This window comes from Hippocampus comes, unplaced genomic scaffold (genome assembly GCF_001891065.2).
Source record: "Hippocampus comes isolate QL1 unplaced genomic scaffold, H_comes_QL1_v1.1 scaffold54, whole genome shotgun sequence".
NCBI classification, from domain to species: domain Eukaryota; kingdom Metazoa; phylum Chordata; class Actinopteri; order Syngnathiformes; family Syngnathidae; genus Hippocampus; species Hippocampus comes.
Window position 1 is genome coordinate 140,988 of NW_017805825.1, and position 18,694 is coordinate 159,681.

General features: G+C 42.8%; 2 protein-coding genes across 8 annotated transcripts in view; one reads left to right on the forward strand and one right to left on the reverse strand.

The window, feature by feature from the left end:
• cplane1 (ciliogenesis and planar polarity effector 1) overlaps positions 1–18,694 on the reverse strand; it is a 47,121-nt gene that overhangs the window by 12,049 nt on the left and 16,378 nt on the right. For 2 of the 5 annotated variants that reach the window (XM_019887034.1, XM_019887035.1), the window contains exons 3-21: positions 7,400–11,078; positions 6,927–7,095; positions 6,527–6,662; positions 6,328–6,447; positions 5,741–5,973; positions 5,552–5,655; positions 4,860–5,016; positions 4,679–4,782; positions 4,414–4,596; positions 4,066–4,309; positions 3,676–3,855; positions 2,547–3,289; positions 2,108–2,301; positions 1,644–1,724; positions 1,389–1,553; positions 1,161–1,316; positions 562–793; positions 358–485; positions 76–293 (exon numbers count right to left, since the gene is read on the reverse strand). In XM_019887034.1, the coding sequence (XP_019742593.1) occupies positions 76–293; positions 358–485; positions 562–793; positions 1,161–1,316; positions 1,389–1,553; positions 1,644–1,724; positions 2,108–2,301; positions 2,547–3,289; positions 3,676–3,855; positions 4,066–4,309; positions 4,414–4,596; positions 4,679–4,782; positions 4,860–5,016; positions 5,552–5,655; positions 5,741–5,973; positions 6,328–6,447; positions 6,527–6,662; positions 6,927–7,007 (3,459 nt within the window). In that variant the 5' untranslated portion in view covers positions 7,008–7,095; positions 7,400–11,078. Of the gene's footprint in view, positions 1–75; positions 294–357; positions 486–561; positions 794–1,160; positions 1,317–1,388; positions 1,554–1,643; positions 1,725–2,107; positions 2,302–2,546; positions 3,290–3,675; positions 3,856–4,065; positions 4,310–4,413; positions 4,597–4,678; positions 4,783–4,859; positions 5,017–5,551; positions 5,656–5,740; positions 5,974–6,327; positions 6,448–6,526; positions 6,663–6,926; positions 7,096–7,399; positions 11,093–18,694 lie in introns of those variants that run through there. The other 3 variants (XM_019887037.1, XM_019887036.1, XM_019887038.1) reach the window with 3 other exon arrangements.
• LOC109526051 (protein FAM222A-like) overlaps positions 11,090–18,694 on the forward strand; it is a 21,005-nt gene continuing 13,400 nt past the window's right edge. For all 3 annotated transcript variants that reach the window (XM_019887065.1, XM_019887068.1, XM_019887066.1), the window contains exon 1: positions 11,090–11,250. The gene's annotated coding sequence lies outside the window, so the exon portion shown is untranslated. The remainder of the gene's footprint in view (positions 11,251–18,694) is intronic.

Genomic DNA, 18,694 nt, shown 5'->3' on the forward strand with positions numbered 1-18,694 from the left:
AAAAAAAAAATGGAGATTTTCTTTTAAGGCTTTATAGCCCAGCCTAACATGAACATGTTATTTTGTATTGAGTACCTGAGTGTTCGGGGAAGGCTGAGGACAATACAGAGGTGGGGACGGCAAATACAGCCCACTGTGGACTAGAGCAGACATGCTTGAGCACAGGTCCTTAGCTGATTCCAGTAAGGAAGTCAATTGTGACGTTAAAACGTCAACACCAGCGATGACGGATGCTTTTAGGATCTCCTGGGCGGACCCCTGCAACGCATCCAAGTTTTGCGCTTCCACAGGGTCTAGTCAAACAAAGAGACATGTGGATTGATGGATAAAAGCGGCTGTGTCATAATGTTCACAAACCTGTAAATCTTGTATCATTGACATCACTGTGCTCGCCACTGTCATTGTCCACAAGACACTGCAACTCTGTCTGAAAAATGCTTTTGGGGAGTAAAGCTTTTGGAAGGTGAAGCTCCGGTCTGCTGATCCTGTTTTAAAAAAAAAAACGAGTGGTACAAACAACAAAGTGAAGAGGGCACAAAACCACTCCCATCACACACTGACCGTGTCATGTCCAAGTGGCCGGCACAGTAATACACATAAGCAAGGCTGACAGAGGCTGACGTCTTCCAGTCCCCAAGCTTGTACGCCAGCCATGCCGTCTCGGGGAGCAGACCCCCAAGCAGGAGAAGGTCCACGGCGTAGTCCACGGTCCACTTCTCTGACATGTACTGCTGGCGAACTGCTCGAGCCGTTGTCTCCTGACACAGCGGCACGAGGCGTCCTAGATTTGAGGCTGGGCCACAAGAGGAAATCAATGAGATTGGGTTGCTGTGACTCGCTTTTTTTTTTAATTGTCAATCAAAATTAAAACATGAAAATGGTGCTTCATTATTTTGAAGGTTTTTTTTTTTCCATCCCAAAAAAATGAGATGAAAATCTTTGCATTTTAGGCTCCAATCAGAAATATAAACTGGACTACTGACTACTTTGTAATGGTTTTGTCATTTAATGTCTTTTTTTGTGTTTTTTTTTATGTTTCCTCTCTCCCAAAAATTTTTTTTAAGTTTTCATTTTCTGATTTTCCTTTTTTTTCTCCACTCGCTTCACTCATTTTGATGTGAGTTTAGTGTGACCGTCAAGACAACCTTAACAACACAAACCATGAGGTTGATGTAACGGCGGCAGAACGGCCACATGGTGTGCAGGCAGGATGTTGAGTGGCTGATTGGTAAAATAGGCAGCCATGAACCTCCCTAGAGTCTGAATGACGGCAACAACTGCGTCGATGTGAAGGTTCGGCGGCAGGAGGGGGTCGGCTGCAGAGCACAAAGTGCAATCCTAAGCACCTTGGACAAATTGGCTGCATTTGCCCACCTGAATTGACTGACCTGTTGTGCAAGTCGCATGCTTATCGTGGTGACCAGCGTTGTGCAGCGCCAAGTGGGCCATGTGTTCTCCCAACTCCACGGCTTCCTTTAGATGGTACTGGGACAACAGGTTGTAGAGTAGAGCCAGACAGAGTCTCGTTTCCTGGAAGGCGCTACGACGACAACCTAAAAGTGAGAGAGAGAGAGAGAGAGAGAGAAACATATTTGTACGATATTTTAAAGTATTATGTCCATTTGAGAATGAAAATAACATACTCTTTTTACTCTCTTCCCAAATTTGTGTCCGCCACATCTCAGTGCTGTGTTGGTACAGGCCACATAGGAATAGTTCTTCACCTGAGAAAGCAATAATATCATCATCATCAATATTATTATTATATTTAAGATGGATGAACCCTGCATGGTTGGAAATGATATAATGACAGTGTTGTGCTTTCCAACGGTACAACAGGATGTACAGGATACACTCATCGGAATCAGGCCTCCTACAAATGTGAATATGAACCTCATATGTATCAGACAGCCGTCAATATGAGAGCAATGAAAACACTAAGATCAGCAGTAGCGCATCAATGCCAGAATAACATAATAAAAATGTACAAACTGGTCACCTGTACATACCCAGACAACACAAATAACACAAATAATCACTAAAGCACCCATTAATGTGCCTTTTAACCTGTCCAACCCAAGAAGAAAAATGAAGGGTTGTTTCTAACCTGTGTGATTCAGCAGTGCAGGACCCTCTTCTATTCTCTCTCCGGTTGCTTGCAGAGCTGTTTGAATCTTGGACATGATGATTGACAACTGCTCCTCGCCACCTTCCTCCGACCCATCGTCGTCCTTGAAGCCTCGCAAGCCTTCCTTATAATCCTGGCTGATCTTGTAGACCCACTGCCACACTCCAAACAGTCTGGAGGCCATTTGGAATAAAAATACCAAACGTAAAATATGACAAGCAAGACAAGTGTGTTACCATTGGCAAAGAGGATATGTTTTCATCACCATTTGTCTTTTTGTGAATTAATATCAAGCACATTCCACTCAATTTTATGCCGAAATGGTAATGAAAGAGATCTATTTTTGCTGTTATCAACACTGTGGCTCAAAATGTCACTTTGGCTCCGCATTGTCTGTTTTGATCAAGACAAAACAAACCTGTTGGACGGTCGCTGGGGTAAAGGCAGAACCTGATGAAAAGGGTCACATCGGTGCTCCCTGTAATCCTGTAGCTGTGGCACATGGTAGACATCTGAAGAAGAGAGTGGAGGGTCCTTCTCCACCGAGGACCAAACGGTTCTTTGCTGCAGGCTGTAGGCGCAGTCAAGGGCCTCCGAGGCAAGCTGGAGAATGAGCACAGCGTCGGATAGTCTCTTGACACAACTTGCTGGGTGGGACTCTGGTGGCGGGGCGAGCAGCAGGTGGACCAGCCGCTGACTAAGCTCCACCGCCAGCCCCAGGCCAGGAGGCCCATCCAAGTGAGTGTTATCCCACGGGAGGAAGGAGAAAAGCGCTTTGAGGAGCTCCATGATGCAAGCAGAACCAGAGGGGTCACTTTTGCCAGAATGAGCTGCATCGTTTGGCATCAAGTGTAACAGAGCAGCAAGCTGCGCCACGCGAAAGGTGGTACATTTAAGCAGGTGGGCTCGGTTTTCCACTGCGCCTCCCATAGACATGCAGAGAGCCCACGTTGTCAATATTCCATTTTGGATCTTACTGAGATCCCGCCGAAGATGACATATGGTCATCTCAATGTCCTCTTCGTGATCTTGATTGAGGTCAGTCTCTGTGTCCAAAGCGTGGAGCGTGTCGAACATGGAAGCAAACTCCAAGTGTCCGCTGTCCGCCAGCTGTGAGCCAGGAGGAGGGCCGTCGATATCGGAGTCATCTTCAAAGAAGGACTGGGAAAATCAGATTGGTAGAAAAACATGAAAGAAACGTTTAATTTAGTTGAGAACAGTAATTACAATACAACTATTCAAGAAGGATAAGGAGCGAACGCTGATGTTGATTATTTCAAAATACTTCCTTGACACCAATTCCTATTTAGACACGACTTTGACAACATCTCGTAGCATCTTAGGGCCTTTCGGAGTCAAAATTTGCACCCCAAAACACAAAATGAAGAGATCATATAGTTCGTTAGACAACCATGTTTCAAATGATATAATTTTTTGGGGGGAACACCCTATAGGTGAGTTTTTCTTCTTCAATCGAACCACTGAAATGAAGACGGAATACCTTGCCAATCATATTCTAATCTATCACAAATCTAGATTGGACAGACCTGAACTCTTTCGAACAACTCTTTGGTGCCACTGAAGGTGCCCGGGTCCTGAAGAAAGAAAGGTAAGGTGGACTCCTGCGTGGCTGCAGATATGATCGAGTCCGCACGGTGAGGCCCACTCGTGGTCAATGATTTGCCGTCCAGATCGAGGTAGGACTCCAAACACGTCCTCACGTACATCTACAGTGAGCAATACCAACAAAACATGAACCAGAAAACAACCTCTTCTAATGTTCTGAAATGGTTTGAATCGGTTGAGTACTGTGGAAGAGTTTGGAAAATGTATGCTTTGATTTGGGAATTGTTCCATGTTCATTCGTAATTCTGTAAAAAAGTGGGAATTCGGGGAGGTTTAATACATCACCATCAGTTAAGTTCCTGTTCGAGTACCTGAGATGTATCCAGAAGCCGGCAGGCCTTCTGAAGGTCCTTGCCGGTGTTATCCAACAGAGCTTTCACCAGCATTGCGGGAGAAGGCCTGTTGAGGACCCTCAGTACGGTGGCCATGTAGCCGTCGGACACGATGCAGTACAAGAGGCGCGGGTGCCACGTGACGGAATAGCGCTGCCTCATGGCGTCTCGCGCCGACACACTGGAGCTGGACAGGTAGGCCTCTGCTCTTCCGGTTGGAGGTCTGCATGGTGGAAAAAAAACACATTTCTTATACTGACCTCACTGGCCGCTGTTGGTGTCTAACTGAGTAGGCTAACTACACAGTAGATTTTAACAAAGACCAACCGGTAAGTGACCAGTGGGTGAAGGGGCAGGAAGTGCGCGGCTCCAAAGTCGATATTGCAACCGGAGCTGGTTAGCGAAAGGAGCCCGCCAAGACGACTCAGGACCAAGAGGGCGCCTCGCTTCAGAACGCAGGCCAGGAAAAGGCTGTCATGTGACCAACTTAGACTGCCTACCCAGTATGACCTAAAGCAAAAAAAATGTAAACAGAAAAAAAGCTTGTAAGTTATGTGCATAATCACAACAACTTCCATTACCATTTGTCCACCTTGTGTATTTAGGAGGAATCTGCTCCGTTTTACATCCACACCTTCCAAGACCGCTTGACACAGAGACAAAATTTTGTGTGCTCACAAACAGAACCTGCGTAGCCTAGATTGAAAAACAATTTTACATCACAGAGTGATCTCAAATGCACAAGATGAGACGGAGAACACGTAGACGCTCACCTTGGGCTGCCGCTGGTTCAGCGCGATGGCTAGCAGTTGTCCGTCAGGAGAGAAGTCAACCACCAACGCCCCTCTGGACTTGACGGCTTGGCAGGGTGGGGTGAGACGTGACATGAGGTACGTCTTGGTGGCCCACTGGATGCTGTATCCCAAAGAGCTAATCAAAGAAATGTGATATTGTGATATATATAGGATGTTTAACAAGCTGCTGTCCATTGTGGGACAATCCTCAAGTTTTCCAAAGTGTAATTAATTATTGTACGTTGGGACAAGCCATACATATAGTACAAGTGTTGTATGTGTAACTTTAGGGAACAAAGTGAGTGACTTATTGTAGCCCTTTGCTAGTGTTCTCATCATGTATTTGTGTGTCAACTGCACGTGATGAAAAAATTCGAAATTTTGCTTTGTATTTTGGGGTTGGAATCCTGATGTCTATAGGGAAGGACTTCACCCATTTTTAAGCAACTTACACAATTGCTGAAATCCGACCCCCCAACTGAACTTTTTTTCTACTTCTATTTATGTGATTAAGGTGTATACAAATAAATTTGACTTGACTTGATATTCAAAGCCGGGACCACTCAGCAGTAACGCAAACGTGCTAATCATTACCCCACCATGCTGTCTGAAATGACCCCTGTTTGGAAAAAGATTCCCACCCCTAGTTAAAACTATGAATGCACACTTACCCAAAGTGCACATGCTGATCCAGCCATTGAATTTTGAGGCAGGTGATGATAAGCTTCTTCCCAGATGTGAATACAAAGGCCGATAAGCAGACATCACCCATAGTCTGAAATTCAAGCATAGCGGTTACTGTACATAATTGGGTACACAAACTAACCTCAGGGACAATGGATTGCAGTGAAGCGTGACACCTGGCTTCCCACAAAGATGCTGCACTGGGATGCTTCTTTGTCCTTCAAAGTGGGTAGAGAGGTGTCTTGAGGCAGCTGCAGTTGTGCCCAGTGTCCTTTTACTGAGCCATCGCACACCAAAGTCAAATCCTCCATGTCTGTACATTCCCACAGGAGTGCTTGCCCCAGTGTAGTGACCAACAGCACACGCGTCCCATCATCTGATACGTGGACAGATATCAGGGTAGAATTACCTGCAAATAAATAAAAAATAAAATAAAAAGCATTAAAACTATGTGTCAATGATATATAGGATTATAAGACACTCACCACCACATCATTATGTACCCCTGCAATAATACCTGTCTTTACTATAGCTAACAGCTTATGAAAACATAAAATTCATCATCTCAAAATATTTGAACATCACCTTAGAAACAAGAATTTGAAAAGTACAGTGAAACCCCCATAACGGACGCCCTCCTGCAAAACGGGTTTGTCATGCACCAACACCATGCATCTAACATGTACACAATCCCGTGTCACATTTACAAGACAATTAAAGTCTAAAACAAAATCACTCAGTCCAAATAGTGCTGGGGGCCCACCTTGGATTGCAGTAATTATTTGAATGACTTCAGGGACCGCTGTGACAGTCCTCAACAAGTCGTTGTCTTTGTTCCATAAAAAGAGCTCACCCGAGGTTAAAAGTCCACAAAACCACATCCCTGGGAAACAACACAAAAAGGACATTGAATGTTTTATGTGAAGTAATGGACACTTTTGACTCCTGACATTTAAACTTGCCATTGCGGGACGGTGCCATCGTCACTACATTGTTGAGCAAAGGATGGAGTTTTGGGGTCTTCTTCTTGGTACGACCGGACACCATGTTGATCTCGCTGATCCGTTTGTCGTCGAACAGGAAGACGCATTCCTTCTCCTGCAACACCAGGAGTGAATTTGCAAGAACAGCTATCAATTTTAAATGGATGCCTGTTTATGACAAAATAAATGGTAAATATTTATGGTTGAATCTGATAGAGTTTCATTAAATTCCCAGTTAATTCCAGTGGAAATTTTCCAAAATTTCCCATCTTAACCTCGTAATAGGTAATTTTGGGGAAACTGTACACCTTTTTACAACCCTACCTATTCTACAACTCAATTCAGTGGACACAGGGGTGATTTTGTTTTGTTTCTGTACCTGTCCAAGCCAGCAAAATCGAGGCCATGGCTTTTTTCGTTTGATCCTGGAGGACAAGACCACGTCCAGCTTTAGTTCCATGCTTGCGGCGAGACACAATCAGTGTTTAACGATGCGATCAGAACGATCTTATTGACGTTCCTCCTTTGAATAATCAACAATGGGCCATCTGAAGGGAAGAAAACGAGAATTATTTCTGGTCGGACGATGCACCATTTCAGGGGACATGAATTTTGAAATATGTTACAAATAAACAAACAACTTTTGTGAGGGGATTGTGAATGGAAACATCACAAAAAGTAAGGACATTTGTGTTTGGTAAGATTAGTTGTTTTAACAATGCCTCTTGGTAAATTTATCACACGTATTTGTAGTTTAGTATGTGGGTTACGTCAATGACAAAATTGCCAAATCTAACAAATACGAATGTCCCTACATTCTGTACTACGTTTAGCTAACTACCTTGTACATACCCAGGTCTGGATGAAACGCCCTCTTCTTCATTATCATCACCACTGCCATCCTCGCTGAGCCATTCTGGTAGCTTCGGCCATGCTGTGGAAATTGAGTAACACTTGTTGGCACGTTTAACAACGAGTTTTACCAAAAACGAGCTCGACTAATTTCTTTTTTGCGCATTTTGTTGCCCCTCACGACTGCACGTAGCGGCTCATAGCATTAGCCACCTAGCTAATTGTACGGAGAGAAAGGAAGCCCAAGTATTTCGAACGTATTCGTCGTACTTATGTTTTCGCTTAAACGTCGCGTTACTTTAGTAGTTCACTTATCGAGTGATGATCACATTTAAGCAAAGCGAACGATAAGAAAGAATTCGAAACTCCCTCCGTTTCATGGGAAACACAATTTTCCCATGATCCTCTCGGGCAGAAGCCTTTAGCCGTTGCCCTAGGAACGCCAGACATGGTGACGTCTCCGGAAAATCGATACGTAAATAGGGTAGACGGACTTTTTAATTTAAATTCTTAATTGTAGCCATTTCAGTGATTAAAACGATCATTTGAGAAGTGGAGAATATTATTTTTAAACCCCACCCAGGTAGGCAAAATTCTTAGCTATCACCAAAAATGACAAACGAAAAAATTAAAATAAACATTTTGGACTGGAACAGAATTGCTTCGATACAAACAGTACAAATTACAAAGCACATTATTTACTATTCTTATATAGCGGATTATTTGTTATACTTTAAGAAATTGTATTTAATCCTGTTAAATTATTAAACGGTCGAATATGACACATTTATGAGGATTCTGCATAACTCAGGAGGATGTCAATCCACTTACAGTACGTACTAGAAATGTGTGGGGAAAGCGTTTATTTTCCAGTAGGGAGCGCTACAGAACATCACATTGAAGATTACTGTTCTCCCGGGCCCTGTAGTGCAATTTAGCAATTGTTAAAATCCAATTTTTATGCCTCTGTGTTATGCATAAATCCTCGAACGTTTTTGTTTTTTTTTTCATATAGGCTTGTACTAAATTACCGCTGCAATCACTATTCTTCATCATAACATTGCTGATGACATCTGCCATGAGAACAAAAACAGTTGATTTCTCCGTACTGTTCTTTAATGGGCTCATTTACTCATGTCTGCCAGGTGCAGATGGAGCTTTGCATTGCTGTCACGACCAGGTTCACTACGGTGCTTTGATGAGAACTCAAAAAAAAAAAAAAAGGGGGAGAAAGAGACATGTGGGCATGATAACATAAACAATAGCTGAATCAGTCATCTATGATTTTTCCTATCATTCCACTGGTACTTGTTAAAATGCATCAGGTTGATACTTAAATCTGTTTCTTTGCTGCTTGTTTGAATCTTTATACTTGAAAGTCTTCGTTATTTATTTTAAAAGTCCAAAGCACTTTTAACTTCCCAGGCCGGTCTAATGCAGAACATTGTCCAAATTGGTACTCAACCTCCTCATGCCCCCTTATTAACCTTCTATGGTGACAAAGTTAATGAAAAGGCAAACCTCAAATGGAGTCAACCCTTAAAATGAGGTCCTAAAGTGTATTTAATGTAACGAAACAACACTTCCTCTTATTTTTTGCGATATGAGCATCAAATGATCCCATGTTTTGGAGGCAATTTATTGCCATGTTGAGACTGCTGACAGTGAGGCAGCAATTGGTAAGTCGTAAAGTCATGTGAGCCCAAGCGGAAAAGCTGTACTACAACAACAACAAGTAATTAAGTGGGAGAACAATTTCAAATGTTGCACGTTCAATATAGGGGACACGAGTTGGCATGGTAACCCGCTTTGCCATCTGCAGGTCTATTCATATTCCGGTGACACTTGGGGGAGCTGTCAAGAAACAATTTAATCATGCGTCTCACATGGCAGTGGGTCAGAGGGTCTGTCTTGGAAAAACAGCGCGGCACATTATTGGTGAGTACATCCGTCTCACAGTTTAAGGTTCAGGGGTTAAATCAGGACTTCCTGTGCGGCGTTTTTGACCACATTCCAAAGAATGCGTGTTAGGTTTATTGAAGGCTCAAAATTGCTCATAGGTGTGGATGAGAGTGTGAATACTTTTTTTTTTTTTTTGTCTGTGGCCCTGCATGCACTGGCTTCCAGGGTGAACCCCACTCTTATTTCACATAAAAAAAAAAAGAAAATGCTGGGCCGCTATAAATTTTGGGCAATTTAGGTTATTTCTGCTCTAAGTTGGGTTGAATGAAGAACCCAACCTTTGGACCCTGTGCTGGGTTCGCTATTTCACCCGATTTGGGTTATTTTTGACTCAGCACTTTTAAAATGGATGAAAGGTATCCTCATTTGGCTTTGAAGTTACACTCTCAGAATGCCTGGAGGTCAGTCACTCATCCTCCTTTGATCTTTATCTATTCATAACCATAAACTTGTGGTCGCCAACGCCTTCTGCCTTTGTTAAATTAAAACTCGTCCATCCTGCTCTCCTGTCTTGAAGACATTCTCACATGCTGAAATCATTCACAGCATTTATAACACCTGATGCACTCAGGTGTTTTTTTTGTTGTTGTTTTTTTTTAAACTCAGCCTCCAAAATATGTTTGCTGATAACCACTATTGTCGGTCTACAGTACATGGGTTGGTCCACAGTTTCTGTTGAGTCTCCTGACTAGTGATGCTAAACGTTAGGATGTAAATAATCTTTTTCCATTGCTTGGTACCATGAAGCTAAGTGAACGTTGTTTTAAATACACTTACGTTGAATGGCTGTGATGATGTGTACATTGCGTCTACCTCTTAATGTCGTTAATAATGACTTCAACTGTGTTCACTTTTGTGAGGTAACAAATATATCGAAGAAAATACACATGTATGACAACAGCAAGCGCTGTCTGCCGGCACTGCTGGCTGTGTCCTAAATAAGGCAAGTACAAGAGGGGTATTGATTTTCTCATTTATCCCTCAACAAGAAGGCAAACAAGAATGTTATGTATGGGGCAATTTCAAGGCCGGGCATGGTGACTGGCCTGGAAGGAAGGTCCTCTGGTTGCTAAGCAACCTCGGGCCATGACAAAAATTCAAGGTAGTCAATAACACGTCTTCTTCCCTGAGTTTTTTTTAAGTGCAACAAAGAGCGTTATGCTTTTTAGTCAGTTTTTTCAAACACTTTAACACGACTTGCCAGTAATATTTTAATCCATAAAGTCATTTCTTTTCATGCTTGTCTTTCTTACAATTACAAGAGAACTGAAGTCTCCCTGGACAGCTTGCCAGTGAAAGGCAGAGCATATGTAGATAAATAAACAAACAAATATTCTCAGCTAAATTACAAACTGTGGAAATTTAAAATCTGCGATTAACCAATACAAGTGACGTTCGGCGCCTGAAATCACAAACTTTTGCATATTTCCCCCGCCCCTGATTTCCGCGTCCGAGTCCTTTAAGCGTTTCGGCGAAACAGCAACGTGCTTCGCTTGACGGGAATGACGTCATCGCACGGACCCTCCCTTTCCGTCCTCTGATTGGCCGAACCGTGGGAATATCCGCGGAGGCAGCGTTGATTGATTGGCTCCGGGGGACGGAGCCGGTTTGGCCAGAGCGCCGGACTGGACTCATCAGTTCCCCTCAGCGACGTCTCTCAAAGCGGGGAAGCCAGCACTACAACACCGGCTCTTCCTCCGCGGGGCGACGGGGCTGTCTGGGACGAACAAACTGGGGCCGAGGGGTCGGCAAAAGAAAGGATTAAAATCGTCGCGGTGGCTACGTAAAGGAGTTCAATGGCATCGCGGAATCTGCGGGAAGGAAAACACTGGCACTTCCAACCAGCCAGCCGCGGAGAAGATAAACAAGCCGCATGAGGAGAAAACTCTGTAAGAAAACCTTTTATGGACGACATATTACACGTGCACTCACGCTACAATACGACGTGTATTACAGATCAAAAAACAGTCGTGTTCAATGCTTATTTATTAATTAATGACCGTAAATTAGAAGATGCACATACTGCATTGTAAAGTCATAAGCGAGGTTTTGCATCCTGCCTCTAAATGGGTCTCAGGCGGTGGGCAAAGTATGGTCCTGGGAGCCACAGACGGTCTGCTCTGTTCTTTAAATCTGGCCCGCTAAGCGTTTATGATCCAGATTTGGTGGATTCATTTACACTAAAATTGGTTGATGAAAATGTTTTCAAACCTTTTATTATTAACAGTAAAATATTTGAGAGAAAATATGTATACAACATATGTATTATTATTAGTTTATTCATTGTTATTATATTTCCATAAGTAGTTTGATTTATGAAAAAGAAAAGGTTCATCTTTTATATTTTTAAGTGATTTAAAAAAAATCTCATTCTATCATAGTATAGTAGGAATAGCATTTATAAACTAAACCATAGATTTGCAAATAAAAATGAAATTGATTCAATTGTAACATTGGCCTGATGCCAGCAATATACATTGATTATAATTAATTGGTTGATTTATTTTAAAGAAAATATACTAATTTACTTCACTATTTTACATTTGTGTATTTTATTGAATGCTTCTTTTATGTATGTATGTAAAAAGTAGTTTTAAAATGTACAATTTTACATGTTTGAATAATTGCTTCATTGATTTCCAATCATTTGTACTTCCAAGTACATGTAATATTTAATGAATAATTGACAGATGGAATTGAAAGAAATTTTACAAATTATATACATATACATTTATTTGTATTTAATTATCAAGTAAGTGGTTCATTGTAATTAAAACAAAGAGAAGGAATCATTAATTTATTGTTAAAATGTACAATGTTACATATTTCAAATGTTTTCCTTTTTTGTTTTTCTCTTAACTTTGTCTATGATGACAAGGACCATCTGTTTAGTAATCAAAACGTGGCCCTGTAGCTTGAAAGTTTACCCTTCCCTGGTCTTGCCTGTCAGCACTTCCAGTTTATACTGTGCATGTGTGTGCAATGGACGCTGCTTTTGTGCCCCCATTGAAAGGCGCCTCATGTGTCAGCAGCATCTCCGCGGATCCGGGAAGCACTTTGAAGTGTTTTTATCATGGCCCTATTCAGCACGGGGGCGCCCGCCCCACCCCATCCTCCCCACCCCCCTTCTCTCAAAGCGCCTTTCCGCGTCCATTGTGTGCAAGCCGGAGGTGGCGTGCTCGCACCTCGCCTGCTGCACAGGGTGGAAAGGTTGGCCTGGAGGCGCTCAAGAAAAAAACGTGTCTCTCTTTTTTTTTTCTTTTTTAAGATGATTACTGGCCAGGTGTGAAATCCTATCATGTTTATTGCCAGCAGAGGTAGGGTGTTTCACAGAGAACAGGAAAACTGCAGTTTAGTGGGATTACATTTTTACAGAAGCACTCAAGAGTTTCTCTTGGCTGGACACTTGTCTACTTAGGCTGTGCAAAGGCGCTCTTGGAATCGCCTTTCTTGGGAGGCCTCAAAAAGCCATAAAAGTCACCAAATGTAGGCATTTTAGGGAAAATGCACAGGAATAGAACCTTGAAAAAAAATATCACATTTAATCACAATATTCGAGGGGGAAAAAACGCAATCAGATTCTGTTTCAAAATCATTCAGCCCAAATGTAAAAGTGATGCCTTGAGATACAGTGCTTTGACTTAAGAGGATTGAGACATGAGCTGTCACATAACCTTTTTTTTTTGTCTTGAGATATGAGCAACATTTGAGATACCAATGCGCTTCATACATCCAATGCTAAATGGCAGCGGCCCACTCAACATTTGGCCACCTTCAGTTCACATTGGCTTCCTTTCAGTAGAACGACAACGATCTGTTGGCGACGGTAATGCGCATAATCGTGTTTTGTCCGTAACTTCGCAACACCAAGAATCCATGCCCGAAATTGACCAGAAAGTTGTCCATTTTGGTTGGAAGCAACCATTTTTGGCAAATTCCAGACCTTTGACAATCTCCTTCCCGAGCAAATGTGTGTCAAGTGGAAAGAGGTAGTCAGATAGGGTGAGATGGATTTCATTATTGAGTTAGAGAAGATGATGTAATAATTCTCTTTTTGGGGACGCAGCGCAAGCTTGAAATGTGCATTGTCCATTGAATTGGTGAAATATGGAGTGTCTATGTCTTACGGGGGAGTGCAGCGGACGTGAAGGGGGTGGCGCCTTCCCTCTTGATCGCCCTTCACAGCCTGGCAAGGCTGGTTTAGCGCTGTACGCCCCTGTGTGATCACCTTTTAGCTGCCATGTGTAATTAGAGGGCGGCTGCCATCTTTTGAAATGTGTCTAATTAGTCTTTTCTTTCCAGGGGCAGGGAAAGAGGGGTTAAGGGTGGGAGGTTAAGGAGCAGGAGAGGCCCCCGCGGGTCACCGGGAGAGGAGGGGGGGGGGTGCAGTACTGCCAGGCTTATTTCGCGTTGGGCTTATCTTTGTTTTGGCTTGCGTGCCGGTGCCCCCGCCATTACTTCAAATTAATAATGCAGGCTGTCAAATTACAAGTGAAGGCATCACTATTCGCCACTCACTGAAGGAACCCCCACCCCCCCGCTTGGTTCGCAGGGCGGGTCAGTGACCCAATTCCCCCCCAGCCTCTCTGGAACGTTCTATGAGGTTATCATAAGGTTATCGCCCACAGGGAGCATTACATGCATGGGCTGCTCGGATTTTAATGATTTGAGGGAATCGTTGACCTTTCACAGAGAAGCAGTAAACTGGAAGCGGCCTGAGGACAGACTAAGACACATTTATTATTATTGTTGCCATGACTGGGAGTTATGGCCTTAAAATTAAATCAGGTTGTTTTTTTTTCTTTCACAAAAATACGTGCCCCCCCCCATAACAAATGACAATGACAAGTTTTGATTCTTGTTTCACCCCATTCTAAGATTTGCATTACTGCTTTTCTAAAACACCATTGGCACGCTAACAGTTAGCATCGCTTATCGTGGTTTTAAGGAGATGTATATTGAAACACAAATGGTGGCACAAATACATGTACACCGGAAGTGCCCAAACTTTTTTGGCCCAAGATCTACTAGTCAAGCAGCCAACCTCCTACAATCGTCCAGTACAACACACCCGTACGCGCATTCGCACGGCATGATGAGTAAGAGACCCTAACCTTAACGAAACAGAAAAATAAACCAGATGCAAAGCAGGTAGATTTCCGAGTTTCTAAGAAAATAATTGGCTCCTTTAATGCGAGACGTGACACAGGGAGGCAGGGCCGCACTTTTGCAGCACGTCAAGCGCGGAACCATCACGTGTCCCGTTTTAGAATGCCGCTCCCTTCCTTTGCCAGTGCAATTGGTACATCGCAGATCAAACAAATGAGCTTTGAATGAGAATAAATACCCAAAAAAGGAATATGTCTCAACGGCTTGATCAAATGTTGAGATCTTATCTGTCGAAGTTTTTCACCATCTGTTAGTGTTTTGAAGTCAAGGCTTTTTGCAAAGATTGGACCGCGTAGCCGTCGTCCTTCGGCAGCGAGCGCACCGGGATGAGGATAAGATAAGACCCCTTGCTGTGCACTGCTTTTACCTTGGGCTTGGTGTGATTGCCCAGGACAAAAAAAAAAAAACAGTTAATGGCTCAATTTTTGGGGGTGAAGGGGGGGGGGGGATAATTACATGTGCACACGGCGTCCATTTATCACAAGCCCATCCCCACAAAAATTAAATGTTGTGGTCCAAGAATGCAAACTCTTGACTTGATTTGACAATTTTTTTCTTTTTTAATGCCAGACAAATCTTGTCTGTGTCTGGCTGAAAGAAAAGTTACGACAACTTTTATATACTGGCAGTCAGAAATAGGAACTGAGGCATGGGCTGCCTTTATGGAAACATTACATTAGTGCATTAAAAAAAAAAATTTTAAAAAAACTCGGGTCACTTCTATCTTAAGGTACTGCTATACTTGCTACTAGCTAAACAAAAGTATGCACTAGTTGACATCTTGGCTCTAATAGTACCCCTTTTAAAATTCTAAAATTATACTTGCTCACATTTAGAACTTTGTAGTGAAGACGCTTGGTATTCAACTACCAACCCAGGCTAAACTTAGCCCATCCCCGACATATAGAGCTTGTCTCTCTCTCGAGATGCATCAGTTTCACTATCACTAGTGTGCTACTTTCCTGTATAGACACAGAGTTTTGGTGGCATCATACACCATTTCTGAAAGCGCACAAAATGCAACAAGGCCATTTTTGGGTGGCAAATGGATCATGGATTTAATGTCGCATTTCACTTTACAGTTGAACACTGGTACTGTACGCTGCAATGATTCTCGCGATTCATTTGCATAGTTTGTCAGTGGAGCCGCAATGTAGACCAGTTGCCCAAAAAAAAAAAAAAGAAAAAAAGTCCATTGTGGCGCTTCATGTAAGACACATCATCTTATTGTGTCTTCACTTTGGCTTTTAGCGGCAGCTCGGAGAAAAATAATAATGTTTTTCCAGCTCGGGCTCAGCATGATTTACATGCCACCGAATGCTCCGGTACATCTGTCCTCCTGTTGGCCGAGGCGTTTGTTTTACATACGTTGGATGGGATATGATGAGCCTTGGGGTTGAGAGCAGGTTGTTTGATTATCCTCATGGCAAACCTTAATGTGACTTAAAAAATATCTTCTGCAGAAAAAGAAAAGGGAGAAATCGGCGGCTCTTCTCAGGCGCGCTGATAGCAATTATGCAAACTATTATAGAATTTAAGCAGGCCGGCTCTTATCGGCTAATCCAGAAGTAATAGATTCTATTAAAAATGTATGAAGGGTATAAGGGGGCGGGAGGGGTGGGGGGCGAATCCGGCAGCTGCACTGCCGTCTATTTCAGTCAGTGTGTGTCAAACTACTTGTCTGCTGCCTCCCATTATGAAGACAGCATCCTGCAGCGTTTCCAGACATAATAAGGAATTCATTACACAATAAGAAGCTTGTTATTCATCGATTGCGACGCCATCACTCATTGTTAGTCATTGACTTACAACTACATGAGCTGTTTTGTGTCTGCCTTATATGAGAATCTAAATTTGAAATGCGATTAAAGTGTTCTGGGATCAAAGTAGGGTGTGTATATGGTTTCAACTAGGGCCTGACCGATCTAAATTTTTCTTTGTGTGATGCCGATATTTGGCAGAATAAAATTGGCTGATTCATTTTAAAACACTGTATACAATGAATACAATAACTTCTTTTATGGTCGCTTAACACTTGGCCATTTTAAAAGGCTAGCTATCCATTAGCCGATTGATTGGTTGGGGCCCTAGTTTAATAAAGGTAATTATAAAGCTTTTTTGGGGGGGTGGGGTCAATTACAATTGACTGGTGACCAGTCCAGGGTGTACCCTATTTCTTTCACCAAAAGTTACTTTGGGTTCACTAAAAACTCAACACTGTCTTTCGGTGTGACTGTATTGTAAAGGTGAAGGGTTATTTGTAAACTTTGTGTATGAACGCTGCGATTGGCTGGAGACCAGTCAAGGGTCAACCTTGCTTCTCTCACTAAAAGTCAGCTCAGGTTAATTATAGACTCTAAATTGCCCAGGTGTGAATGTTAGCGCACTAGTGACCAGTAAGTGACTGAGCAGGACGAGAAAATGGCTTTATGGACTGCACGTTGGATCCTTTTTACTATTAACAACTTCTTTTTACACTTGAGAAAAAAATAGATAAAATATGACATGATAGTAAAGAATGTACCATTCATGAGCACAATAAGAATAATGTTATTCATCCACTATGTTAATCTAAATTGACCTATTTTTTGTGTCCATTTCTTGTTTTGTTTTGTTTTTTGGGGGTCGGGGGGGGGGGGGTAGTAGAAATTAGCATGGCACTCTTATGCTAATCGAGCCAGTGAGTGAAAAGCCTTATCTCACCTCCTATTTTTCACCCTTCCCATCAAATCATTAACCGAGCTTCCGGAGTGAGCGTGGCACACATCCCGGATTAGTAATTAGCTGCCATATTCGGCGTGACTCCTGCAGGGTCGCCGGGGGCCACAGGTGAGCCAGTGGGGTCAGACAGGTGCACTGCTTCCTGCATAATTTAACAGAGCTCTTTTGACCCCCAAGGCCCACCCCAAACCCTCAACTTAGACTTATGACGCCTCATGCTGTGCTACGATGCCGCTACATTTCCTCGGTCATAATAAGGATGAGCCTTGGGCAAGAGTTCTTTTTTTTTTTTTTTTTTTTTTTGAAAGAGGCTGACACTACTAGTTAGCATAGTGGCATAAAATTGACTTGTATCATACACTGCATTTAATGACAAGATTTTCTGTTTGCACTCGAAGCGACATGGCTGTTAAGAAGGTCCATTGTGTGCGGTTTCACAATAAAGGACGTTCGTTGCCATCCACTGCCTCATTATTGCCAGGGCACACGCTGCGGATTGCGGAACGCGCCAACCCTGGCGACGGTCCGTGCTCGAGTGCTATTTTGGTTATCTCAGCAAAAAGCAATGAGATTGTCAGCAGCTTTTTTTTACTGCCAGTTTGACGACACATTAATAACCGCCCGTTATATTTTTTTGTCACGAAAACTTAAGTTACCATTTAAAGCTTAATACAGCCGCTTTTAAAAGCGGCCCATGACTGCTTGCCTCCTGACCTTGCTATCGTCCCACAAAGTGCCATCTCATAATCAGTGCGGGGAAAAGATAGGGGAAAAAAAAAAATCCAAATGACTGCCAAAGCGTCCTTATCGGAAACACCGTAGGGTACAGCAGATGGACGGCAAAGCACACGGTCTTTATCGCCCCTGGTGAGCCTTCTACGGGCCTCATTGTGCCGCTTATCCCCTCAACGGATGTCACTGGAGACAGATAAAGATTAGTCGCCCGTGCACCTTAAACTTTCTGGGGCTTTTCCTCCTGATGCATGACAGAAGAAAGAAAGCCTTGCGCTGAACTCAAGAGACCTCACGTATGTGGTGGAGGATTGTCGTTTTTCTAAAACAAATACAACTTTGTTTTTTGTAATACTGTATTGGACTATTTTTGTATGATGATGATTTTTTTTTTCCCACCCGCGGCTTCACGATTTTTTTTCTGAAGCGGGGCTAAAGGAGGGTGGGGGGGTGCATGACCAATAAATTAGGGGAGCTGAGAAAAATAATTTATACCTATATTTCACAATATCAAGTAAAAAGCTGCAGTGGCTTAACTGGGGCTACACAAATTTGTGACAGTGCTATAGCACCCCCTAAATAAAACTACTGAAATGATGGATTAAAATATGTCACACATAAAATAAAGTTCAAAAGTGAACTTCAGGAAAAGGTACAATATGCTCAACTCGGGAGACCTCGCAAATGTGGCGTCGGTGAGGGTTGGGGGGG